Below are 12943 nucleotides of genomic sequence, written 5' to 3'. Positions count from 1 at the left end.
TATTTGATTTAAAATATGACAATATTACATAGTCTGATATCTTTAAATATATATTTCACATAAATATATGAGATATGTGTAAGATGTTCTCAGACAAATAGAAAAAGTCAAAACAGAAACGGGCGGTTCTTTTTTTTAATTAACCATAAATTAAAATATACCATAACTATCAGCTGTATATCTTAAACTCACCTTTCATCTTTGGTTCTAGTACCAAGAAGTACCAATCATGTACCAATACCAAGTACCATTTCAAAATAAAACCTTATTTTATCCTAGTTTCCCTTTTTTTGCATAATTTTGTATGTCATTTATAATTTTCTTGGAAATTTCGTTTTAACTTTTTTTTATATATGTACATATTTTATATAACTAATATTGAACCGCCCGCACTAAGTATGTGTGTCTGTATGTCTGTATGTCTACAATGAGAGTGCTGCGGAGCGCTTGTCGCGACTCTTGTTGCGGGCGAGTGTCCGCGCCTTGCACGCTGCATTGTTCTGTAAATGCTGCAAAAAATACAATCAAATTATTCAAATATATTCATATTAAATTAATATCTGATGTTATTTTATCTCATAGTCTTTAATTGTTCACTAAGGAAAACAAAATCTTACTGTACATTTCCTAAATTCATCATCATCATCAACAGCTTTTATCTATCCAATGCTGGGCATAGGTTTTTTTCAACGTCTTCCGCAGTTATCATCAGCTCACAATACATCCTCACCGAGTAGCTCAGAGCCTACTCCAAGTTAGGGGTTCCTAGGCCATAGTCAACTACAGTTCAGTGCGGGTTGACTTCACACATATCATTGAATTTCTTCTCAGATATGTGCAGCATCATGATGTTTTTCCTTCACCGTAAGAACGTCGGATAAATGTACATATGTAAATCAAAAAACACAATTGGTACATAGCGGGATTCGAATCCAGGTCCTGCAGATTACTGAAGTGCTTAACTATTGAGCTACCGATGACATCTTCCACAATATGTTTACTAAATTACTAAAATTTTCAAATTGAAATGTATCCTGACCCGTTGCAGTTTGTCCTGTCTAGTGGGTGGTGGTGCGAGTGGTGGTGCTGCAGGTAGTGCGAGGGCGTGTCTCAGCGGCGCACAGTGCGGGGCCAGCGCCCGCAGGCCGCCGCCCAGCGCGCCAGCCAGCGCGGCGTATGCGGCGCGCGACCCCCACCTCTCGCACACAACAGACTCACTTCCCACACGCACTGACAACTCGGGCACTTCATCCTCCTGAATATAACATGGAAAACTTATAGCTATATTATTCTAAATAACTCTAAACTAGATGACTGAAAGCTAATAACAAGTCTTCATTTATAACAATTTTATACTTGAGATGAGCAAACAAATACCGCAACTATAAAACTAAAATAATATTTAAATAAGCCGGGGATTCCCAAAGTGGTCGATATTGAACTTAAAGCATTCCTAATTCTCACTCTGTCTTCTATTGACATAAGTCAGAATTAATTATAATAATTGATCTTAAAAGTAGGTAATTTGGCGATGGGGGGGGGGGGGGGGTTAGTGATAATAGTTCATTTTGGAAATGGGGGTCACTTGTCCAAAATAGTTTGGGGATCTTTGATGTAAGCTATCTTATAATATATACATATATATTAAGAGCAACAGTTAACATGTACATTTTATTTAAAGAAATCAAGAGCCAAGTACTTTCGTGCCGAGGATACACTCCTCAAGAATGGATTTAAATCGTGTTGCTTAAAGATTTTGTTAAAATTTGCAATTGCACGCACAATATAACTGTTTTGTCTGTAATTTAATTATATAACTGAATAATTGAATATATCAAACACCATTGCATTGTTAAAAAGTACCTATATATCATCTCTGTGACTTTATTCCCACTCATGTGGGGCCAACTATTTGTCGTTAATCTTACTTTGTATATCACATTGTAATACAATGAATAATTATTATCGACGAAGAATTTCGTACAATGACCTCTTTACCTACTGACAGTGGTCACAAACATTTTTGTATTCAGTGCGGTTTACATGAATTATTTGAAGGAGAAAGAAAATTTACCAACTTATGAAATATAGTTATTATTATTATATAAATTATTTATTTAGATTTTATATTACAAGTAAAGTCAAGGTCAAGCAAACCAAGGACTTTGTCGTGACTCAAGGCCAACCAAAACCGCATTATGCAAACAAGAACAAACCATAAATTATAGTATCCAGTAAAAGGTTTACAATCCCTGAGGACGGCGGCCATTGTATCTGTGCGAGCGAGACTCATTGTATTTACGCGGGAGTGACAGAGACAGGTAATGACAGTTCAATGTACGAAATTCTTCGTGCTCCGCGATTGGACGTAAAGTAAGTATTGTTAATGTTCCATACCTCAAAGTACTTGAGTATATCTCTGAAGGTGGCGCGCTGCAGCTTGCGGTCTCGCTTGGCGCGGTACTTGTGCGGGTCTCGTGCGAGCTGAGTGAGACGAGCCAGCAGCGGCTCCTCGCTCCCGGACCACACCTCGTCTTCTGCGGACCGCTCGTGAGCCACCGCCAGAGCCCCGCCCGCCGCCATGCGGACCTGCACGTTACACAATATTACACCAAAACATATCGCGTTTCCTTAACGAACACCGACATCTAGTTTTCTAATAATCGTCTCTAACATTGTATTGAATTTTGGTTTGAAAATGATGTATGCAATTACAAATACATTCCGATCAAAAAGTAATACTATTAATGAATATAATACTTTTCAAACCAATTCGTTTTAATCTGCCTTTCCTTCCCACCCTTTTTTTATAAGGAAGTGATGGGAAGGGAAAGAGGATTTGACGGAGAAGGGGAAATATCTTCATTCTGTGCATACCCTACTCCGTTCTTTAATGGTAGACAACACATTTGCAGTTGCATTTGCAATTTCGGTGAATTCAGGTATCAGCTTCCCTTTTCCATTTTACAATATATAATAAAAAAAGTATACAAATTTGTGCAGATGACTGTAAAAGGTATAAAAAGCATCATCAACATCAACCTCCCCTTATCCCAATGTAGGGTCGGCACAGTATGTACTCCTCCATACATCTCTATCAGCCGTCATATCTGAATTTACCCCCTTCTTACACATATAATCTTTCACACAATCATGTTGTATGATACCTCTAGATTGCAAGCCTCCAGCAGCTGCAGCAGACGCGCGGGCGAGGGCGGGTGCGAGCGCAGTATGGCGGCGGCGTGTGCGGCCTCCGCCAGAGAGAACAGCAGCGCCCACCCGTCCAGCGCCGCCGCGTGCCACACGCCCTCCTCCACTGCTGCTCCCGACACCTTCACGCTGCTGTCACCCTGCACACACACACACACACACACACACACGTCAATACAACCAACTAGAGAGAGAGAGATGGGGGGGGAGAAGTAATTTTATTAACAAGAAGTTGATTTGCATTAATATTACCTTGACCTCAATACAAAAGTGTAGTAAATTTAGAAAAAAAAAATCATGCGCAAATACAAAAAAACATTATCTATATATATAAAAGAAAGTCGTGTTAGTTACACTATTTATAACTCAAGAACGGCTGAATTGATTTGACTGAAAATTGGTGGGCAGATAGCTTAGAACCAGGAAAAGGACATAGGATAATTTTTACCCCGTTTTCTACTTTTTATTCCGCGCGGACGGAGTCGCGGGTAAAAGCTAATTAAATATTAAATTAGTAAGCTAGTAAAATCTTTGCCTATTTAATAACTATAATCTTCATATTTAATATTTTAATGGTAAATGTCGAAAAGTATATTATAAATGCAAAGTTTAGATGGATGTTTGTTTGAAGGTATCTCCGGAATGGTTCAACGGATCTTAATGAAATTGGGCACAGATGTAGAACATGAACTGGAAGAAAATATAAACTACATACAAAGTACTTTTTTAATTCCGCGCGGACAGAATCGCGGAAGACAGATAATAATTCATATAAGTCGAGTACAAAGGAATATTTAAACTGAACACTGAACTTGACAGACCTTGAACATGTTACGTGAGTCACATGTGACGTCAGAGATCACGTGACACGGTACATATTTGGATATTTATTACTACATTTTGTATGGAAAATTTTATGAAAGACTAAGGACATTTTATGATATGGAATTTTTTCTTGTCCGTAGTTTTTTGTTTGTTGTTGCTTTTTGCTGTTGTTAAATCGAAATGTATCTTAATAAAGTTTTCCTATTTTAAAGATCGCAATGTATGAGTGTTAATTGATACATTTAGCATTTACCTAAACAGGTTTGTTAAATGACATTGTTTAAGTATTTCTCATGAAACTTATTGACATTACAAATACCTATTGTATATAGGAAGTTAACACATGCTTCATTTACATAAGACAATCTTACTAATATTAATGTGAATGTTTAGATGGATGTTTGTTTGAAGTTATCTTCGGAACGGCTCAACAAATCTTGATGGAAATTTAGCACAGATGTAAAACATAGTCTGGAAGAATACGTAGGCTACTTATTAAGTTTTTTTTTAATTCCGCGCGGACGTAGTCGCGGGTGACAGCTAGTTGGAATACTTACTTTAAGATAGCTGCCACTGAATATGGTCTCGTACATGCGCAGGATCTCTATGATCTCCGTGAGGTCATCCTCCAGCAAGTAGCACAGCACAGCCAGAGATGAGCAGCACTAAACATACACACATTTGTTATTGATTTATATTTTTTTTTAGACTCCGAAAAAAAAAACTTTTTCAACAATAAACAAGTCAATTTGACTATGTACTTACATCAGTCCTAGTTTCAAGCGAAGCGGATTTGTCTGTGCAAGCGGCAAACAGTGCGGGTCGCACCTCCTTCATAAACTCTTCTGTACCCTCATCACCTATCTGCAAATATACTCTTATATCAACTTTTTGAAGCCCATTTCAACACCAGACTATAATCATTTAATGACCCTCTTGATTATCACATAAAGTAAATAAATAAATTTCTTCTGTGCATAATTATGTGAGTGAACTATTACTTATAACTAGAATTTCTTTGATTAATATTTGGTATGTTTTAGGTTTTTTTAAAGATTCACATACAAAACAAACTTAACTTCATGGTGGCAGTGTACAAAATTCATTAATAGCAAATCAATATTTATGTTAGTCATCTGGTATGTAGAGTACCTGCAGAGCTAGTAATGGTGCGACATTGGCAGCGGCTCTACGCTCGCCATCTCTGCCGCGGCGCAGCATACGCGCGATGTGGTCAGCGAGCGTGGCTCGGTGGTTGGCCAGCAAGCCTGCCAGGTAGCGACGCTGCAGAGCACCCTGTAGTGACACCAGCGCAGCCGCGCGAGCCGCATTCGCGCGGGCATTCAACGCCTCAATCAACTCCAGCACCTTCTCCTCTAGTTTCTCTTGGACATCGTTTTCTGGAAATGTTAATGTTTGGATCAATTAAATTCTTATTTCATATTCACTAAATTAAATTGAACAAATCATAGGGAATATTAGGAAATTTCAGTATTCTACGGTACAATTTAATAAAAAAATATATTAATGACTTCACAGTACAAACCTGCATCTTCATGGTTGCTCTTCAAGTCAGACTGGCCTGATATCTCCGAGCAGTTGTCTATAGTCATATCTATACCAGCATCTTCATCTGAAGAGTATGCTTGCTCCGTTCTTTTATGTTCTGTAAAAATATCATTAGAAAAATATTATCATAATAAACAATTTTTTTAAGAGGACGCTTGTAGCTTATGTTATGCATGAGATCTTCACATATTTCTTTTTTTTCAGGGCATGTTTTTTAATTAGTTATATAAATGGCCAGGTTAATTCATTTCATATAAAAATGTCATAGCACGGAATGTAGTAAAAATTCAATTGTTATATTTACCTAATTAGTATTATTTGAATTTAAACTTATATTATTTTTACATGTCATTGTTTAATAAGTGAAAAGCCTCAATGTGGACTTCATTATGTAGCGGTAGTGTCTCACGTCACAGAAAATAAAATCATTCAGCAAAAACCAAAAAAAGGCCTTACATGTATACAAATCCATCTCTATTAATATCACTAATTTCAACTTAATACTGGTCATAAAAACATACAGATCATTTTTACAGATATAACTTTATGTAATGTACTTAAACTATGTTACTGTAAGTGAGAAAGGAGGAAGTTTGTTTTTCTAAATTCAAAAAAAATATTTAATAATGAAATTGCTGAAATGTTCATAAATGTTCAACCATGACCTACAACAATGCAACTTTATCTATTATTTTGAATAATATTACACAATATTTATGCAACATTAAAAATAACTGTTTATCAATTTAATTGTACAACCTTGAAAATTATCTATAAAGTATGGAGTCTCTGGTAGAAATTTAATTACCCAAAATGCCTGAAATGTTTGCATAAGGCATCTGATGGATCAGTACTTATATGAATTACATAATTTATATATGAGGTAAATAAATCAAGGTCAAGTCATTTGTTTGTAGTATAGATAAAAATATAATCAATGCCACTGATCGCTTATAGCCATTGGTACTTAAGCCAAGCATAACACGTGTGAGCATTTGTTGTTATGAAATGTCGAAAGTAATAGTTGCGTCGTCGGATTGCAAAACGCGGAAATTATCTCAAAGCTTTCGAGACCTCGAAACATATGGTAGCTACACTAGGCCGACGTTGAATTTATAATCGAATGTGAAATATGTACGTGGACTGTCATTAGTGCAGACTTGAGTTGCGAACACAAGGTCGCCGCGTGATCTCATTCCTGGCAAATTCCAATTTTTATACTTGACAAACAAAACGATAACCCGATAATCAATAATACAAATATTATAAAACAAGTGATGAACTTACCGTATTTACCCTTTTTCTTTCCTTTTGGCATCTTGATTTTGGAACGTAGCTGACTTACACAAACAAAAAATATATTCACTATTTTTTATTTAACTATATTTCTCACTTAATCAAGAAGGAGAAAAGTTTATTATATCAGTTCTTATACAACAATTTGGGCACCGAATGTAACATAAAACTAAAATTTCAGGAAAACTTTTTAACATGTTTAACCGTGTATCATGCACACACGACTCCGCTGCTTTGCGCAATGCGCTTTGTCAGCCTGTCACTTTTGTAAGGATTTTCACGTCATGCGTCATGTAAAACCGCCATTTTTCTACTGTGTTGCTAGTTTTTTTGTAATATTTAATTTAAAAAAATCGATTTCTCGACCCTGCTCTTATTCGTAAGTTCAAAAGGAAAGATCCTGTAGATAATAGTTGGAAAAATAAATATATGATGTCCTAATTAAGTCCTAATTAATAATTAAGTAGAAAGATCCATTGCAATAGTGCCAAATGGCGTAGAATAGTTCCTTTCACAAATGAGAGTGCTTATTTGTACTTTACCCGCTATTTGGGCGCAACTGATAGAAGCGAATAACGAAATATTACTTATTTACTATCCACCTTTTCTTTCTCCAGCTATTTAAACACCTGCGTAGGGTACATTAGATACACGTTACGAGAAAAATCCTTAAAGCTTTTCAAGTCATCAAGGAGCCTGATGAATTTCAACTTTTCTTTCTAGTACAAGTACTTCATGTCGAATTCAATAAATATGTTTCGTTATAAAAATCTTAAACAGCAGAATTAAAAAATCGATTTAGAATATCGATTCTTTAAATTGCCATAAGCAAAAATGAATGCTGTATCGAATTACGAATTGCAAATTGCATTGCACCATGTTATTTTTTTACTGTTGTAAATTGTAAATCAACTATTGCATAAACTTAAAAAGTATTATGATTTTTTGATGACAAATCATTTAAAAGGGTACTCTTAGAAATTTGAGCTAAAATTAAATACAAATATTATAAGACAGAAAAAAATACTGCTTAATACAATCATTTAAGCAAAGAGTGATAGTTCAGGTAAAAGAAGGTAACATTTTAAGTAACTTTTAGTATTTTTACTATTAAGCTAACAGTTTCGCAATGTTTCCTATATTATAATTAGAATATTTCAAAACTTTCCACATTAAACTATTGGTAGCTATAGTCCAGATTTTTATTTTTTCCTCATCAACTTCTGAACCTTACTTTATTTCCCGCCATTGCCATCCCCCGCCGTCTCTATTGGGAATACTATATATCTTATTGTACTCTTTGGGAATTACTAGTGTCTAGTGTGGTTCGTTATTTCACATTGACGCAAGATACAATGCGAATATTGCGCGGTCTGTTATGCAATTACGAACCCCGCTGAATAAGTATGTAATTGGAAAAAATAATAATGAAATCTTACTAATATGATTAATTTATATAATATATGTTAAATTATATATTACTTCAACTTTATATGAATAAAGAACCTAAAACTAAAAACCTTAAAAAATATAATATTAAAACTGAAATGTATCATCTAATGGTGTCCCTTCAGGTAAGGTGAATTTATTGGAATTTACATTTTATACTACAATATCTGTAGTATAAAATGTATCATGATGTTATTAAAATTAGAAAACATTAAAAGAACGTTCATTGAAAAGAAAAACACACGAAAGCTCTACTTAAGTAAACTAAAGTTGTAATTTCAACTATTCTACATTTTATTAAAATTATAAATGCATATGTTATGATGGATGGATGGATGTTTGTTAGAAGGTATCTCCGGATCTTGATGGGCATATGTATAGAATATAGTCTGGAAGAACATATACTTCTTAAGTTTTTTTTCATTATTCGCGGACGGAGTCGTTGGCGACAGCTAGTACTAAATAATTTTGAGCATATTACAACAGAAGACGTAAGATAAAAGATTAGCTAATTCTCGTTTATCTAACTTTCGCGCTCTTTCCGTTTCAAGTTCAAGTTGCAGATTTAGCGAAAGAAGAGATGCAAGGCTCGTAACAAAAAATTTACTGATATTGTGTTTAATATTTTTTTTATATTTGATAGCGGCACAATGTTGAGCCAACAAAAATAAACTCATTTATTTATTAAAAATATATAAATACATATCTCTCACAGGAACATGTCTTTGGCTTCCTACAATACTAATTCCTATAAAATTTGAACACAACAGCTTTCTATAGTGAAATAAAACACAAAAGCAAAATAACTCCTACAGATATACTGAGAACTTGCGAACTATTTCTTTGCTCCTGCGCCCTCTCGTCCTTCTGACTATTGGTCGGGTCTCTCCATCGCGCCTTCATTTCCTTGGAACCCGATAACTTGCCGTATCTGAACTCTGCGCACTGGACGGTCACCAACGGTGGAATACCTTGGAAAATCAGCCTAGAACTTTGTCTTTTCAACGACGGTGAACCTCTCATTTCTTCAATTTCGCGGCCGTTGATGTACCAACGTATCTCAGCGTCGGGTGCGCCGCGGCAGTACGCCTGGAGGTCGTCCTCTTCCCCGTACTCCTCTGCGAGTCCTTCTAGCAGCGGGCGTCTGTGCTCGTGGCCGTGGACCTCCATGTAGGCGGTTCTGGTCTCGAATTTGTACGGCGGCACGTCTCTCTCTATGTCACACCTGTAGAGGCCCGTCGCCTCCTCGGTAAGGGCGCCGAGTCGCAGCCGGCACGCCGCGGGCCCGCACGCAATCAGCTCAACGCGGCCAACGCCGAGAATGGGGAAGGAGCGCGTGCTCGGCGCGGCGCCTGGCTTGTAGCGGAAGAACTCGTTGGGCCCCTTGAACCAGTTGAGAAGCGTGAAATTAGCGTCATAGCGGCACTCTATCTCGACATCGGTGATGCCTGGCGCGACCACCTCAGGCACGATCAGGTGTGTGATGTTGAAGGCGCGCTCGCACGCGGCGAACGCCAGTAGGAGCAGCACGAGCAGCGGACAGAGCAGCATGGTGCCAGGGCGCGCGCGCTCGCAGCACTGCGCTCCCGTTCCCGCTCTGACGCCGCACTTAATTAATCGCTTTATTAAAGTCCAACAACTCCGACACTTAACCGTTCCCTGCTCCCGTGGGTGCGATACCGAATTTAATTTTTTTTGTCAATCCCAATTGTTAGACAAACTTTTAATTGGCTAGGGGTGGTCGGTAATTTACTCGGGGTGCCATTTAAAAGATAAGAATGTTGTAAATTGAATTTTATGGAATCCAAATTAATTAAAAAAAAAGACAATAAAATTAAACTAAATCATATTATTTATGGTTTTGTAAATTAAGTCATCAGTGTTAAAGTTGCGAATGAAAACATTTGCATGTCCTATTTGAAAGAATAGATGTTGTGCAATATAAGTAGATTACTTTTTTACACAATGTGAGTCATTGCGGCGGCGGCGGCGGCGGCGGCGGCGATGATAGTGGGTCATTCATACCTTGCTATGGATTACGCTGTAAAGGTGAAATTCTTATTCACGTGGCGTGCCGTGAGTAACACGTGTTGTTATTGTTGGTGCAATATTTCTTAAGAAACAAAAAGTCTTGAAAAATACACGTGAAATATTACGACTCCTTTAATTTTAAGTAGATTAATGATTACTAGAATTGTTTAAAACTAACTTTTTGTTATCATTTTACTCAAATAAATGTACAAAAAAAAACATAAAACCATTTTTGGACATACGAGTAGTAAAAGGGTTGAAGGTGGCGGCTGTAGCGGTTATTGTACGAATTATATGTGTCATCTCATTTCGCAGCTCAGGCGTACGGAGTAAGTAATATCCGTTCTGATATTAGGAATCCGTCGACAGATTGAATCAACGATGAAACTTAAATCACTAATTACTTTATATAAATTATAATTTGAATTATTAATTCTTAAATAAGTAGTTGTACAATTGTACCCAATCGTAAAGTGAAGTTTTCAAACAAACATTTATAGGTAAATTTCCATTTTTGACTCAATTTATCATAGAATTTCACTTTCATTTTTCTTACCAAACTATCTATGGTTTGCAAACCATACTGTTTTATAAGATTAATGCAATCTGGTGAGAGATCATTGTGACAAGATTTCATTGGCAGTCAGATATAATAGATATTTGAATAGTTCTAGAATTTTTGGACAGTTGTCAGCGTCACCATGGTCCGCGCAGGGTCACCGGCGCGGGCCCACGCGCCTCCTCTCGGAAACAACACATTACAATTTTATTAGCGGTAATCGTCTTAAGTGTTATCAGCTTAATTGAATAATGCATCGGCATAGTAAGGAGCGAGTGCTTTGTTTTATTATATCTGTTACATCGCTCCACCCTCGGCGTTGTCTATGGAATTTTTTTACAACTTTGTTATTGATACAGTACAGGTAGGCGAGAAAGGTAACCTTTACATCTAGAATTATCGTAATAGATATCTACTTTCGTAATGTTGTAATTTAAGATGTTTGAGTTAATTCGATGGATGCTTCCGAAAACGATTCGTTAATTACTTATAATGTTAGAAAATTAATTCTTAATTTATACGCGCTCACCCTACTTGATATGAGCCTGAAGTATTTACACTCATCAGTCTTCCCACTTGTCCCTCTGTACCTACCTACTACCCTATGTAAAACATCGAAAATTTTAAACTGGAGGTAATACAAACTGACAACCCATTTTGCATATAGAATATAATATGCGGTATTCATTGTAACAGGATATGAGAAGTGCGGCGCGGGGAAAGGGGAAGGGCGAGTAATGCCTGAATTGATTCCAATGACGCACTCCAATGAAGATAGGTGGTCACTGGCCACCTTCTTGAACTTGGATTACTAAGAAGTATTTATACAAAGAGTTTTAGTGTGGGTATGTCAGTGTTAACTTGTGCAAGTTTTACTACTATTAGTACTACATATTAGGAAAGCTGTTCCAAATAATTTAGCATTCTGTATAACCCAACTCGTACGTATCAGTTAGCGGTCCTAGACGGTCTTTGTCGCTTTGACCTAACGCTGGTATTGTTGATTGGTGTTGTCAAATATGACATATATATTTTTACATTTATATACATCAACTCATAAGAATATAATAATAGATGATAGACTTGTATATGAATATAATATATTAGACTTGTATATATTTAGCACACAATTATGTTAGTCAATAGGTTCTGGTGTAACTAAAGAGACGATAAGATGACAAGAAAGACCAGTATACGTATTTTTAAACCTTGGGTGGCTTAATCGAGGCACAAGGCACATTTTTTTATAATTTACGCGACGAGACTTCAAGTGGAAAACTATAGGAGTATAAGATAAGAGCTTTAGGATGGAAAATTAGTTTTACTTTGTATGGTAAACTGTTTCCTCTGGGTTTGACAGCTTGTTTTTAGTAAAAGGTCGCCTGTTTGAAAAGAAGTTGCATGTAAGTTGAACAAATTTTGAGTAATGTTTTATATTTCATAACCACTTGAATATATCACTTAAATTAAATCGTATTGCTGATGCAAAAGAACAGATTCATGAAAGTCAATTTTCAACAATGTCCTTCTCAATTAACCTTTAATTTAGAAAAAAAATCGTCATCAAGCCATTATCCATTCAGACAGACAAGACCAGATTTATTAATTTACAAGGTTAACAAGAAATGAATTTTGCAATTGGAAGTGTCTGTATTTAAAAGCATCGTTATTTGTTATTTTTTTGTTTTTGTAGTTTATATAAATACTAGCTGTCGCCCGCGATTCCGACTATGTTCTACATTTGTGTCAAATTTCATCAAGATCCGTTGAGCCGTTCAAATAAACATCCATCTATCTAAACATTCGCATTTATAATATTGTGTGTATATGTATTGAATTGTAAGTTAATTTTCTCAACGAAGTTAGTATAATTTTCCAATTAAAATATTTTTAAAGTGTGATTTAATAGAGTTATCGCAAACATTACCAGGAAATATCATAACATTATTTTTTAAACATGAAAGTTTAAGTTTAAAGTCTTATATTTTATATTATAAATGCGAA

General features: G+C 36.0%; 2 protein-coding genes across 2 annotated transcripts; both read right to left on the bottom strand.

Moving 5' to 3' along the window:
* LOC106710938 (interferon-related developmental regulator 1) lies at positions 1-7155 on the bottom strand. Its single transcript, XM_045678295.1, has 9 exons — positions 6892-7155; positions 5582-5701; positions 5188-5435; positions 4801-4899; positions 4593-4700; positions 3168-3350; positions 2398-2589; positions 1040-1255; positions 1-509 (listed from the first exon to the last, which is right to left on the bottom strand). The coding sequence occupies exons 1-9, from the start codon at positions 6920-6922 to the stop codon at positions 423-425; spliced, it is 1284 nt and encodes a 427-aa protein (XP_045534251.1). The 5' UTR covers positions 6923-7155; the 3' UTR covers positions 1-422.
* Positions 7156-9025: 1870 nt separating this feature from the next.
* On the bottom strand, positions 9026-10152 carry LOC106710965. The gene has a single exon (XM_014503158.2). It carries the CDS (start codon positions 9898-9900, stop codon positions 9124-9126), a length of 777 nt encoding a protein of 258 aa, XP_014358644.2. The 5' UTR covers positions 9901-10152; the 3' UTR covers positions 9026-9123.
* Between the last annotated feature and the right edge of the window lie 2791 nt (positions 10153-12943).

Source organism: Papilio machaon, chromosome 6 (genome assembly GCF_912999745.1).
Source record: "Papilio machaon chromosome 6, ilPapMach1.1, whole genome shotgun sequence".
Taxonomy (NCBI): domain Eukaryota; kingdom Metazoa; phylum Arthropoda; class Insecta; order Lepidoptera; family Papilionidae; genus Papilio; species Papilio machaon.
This window is presented reverse-complemented; position numbering and strand designations above follow the sequence as displayed.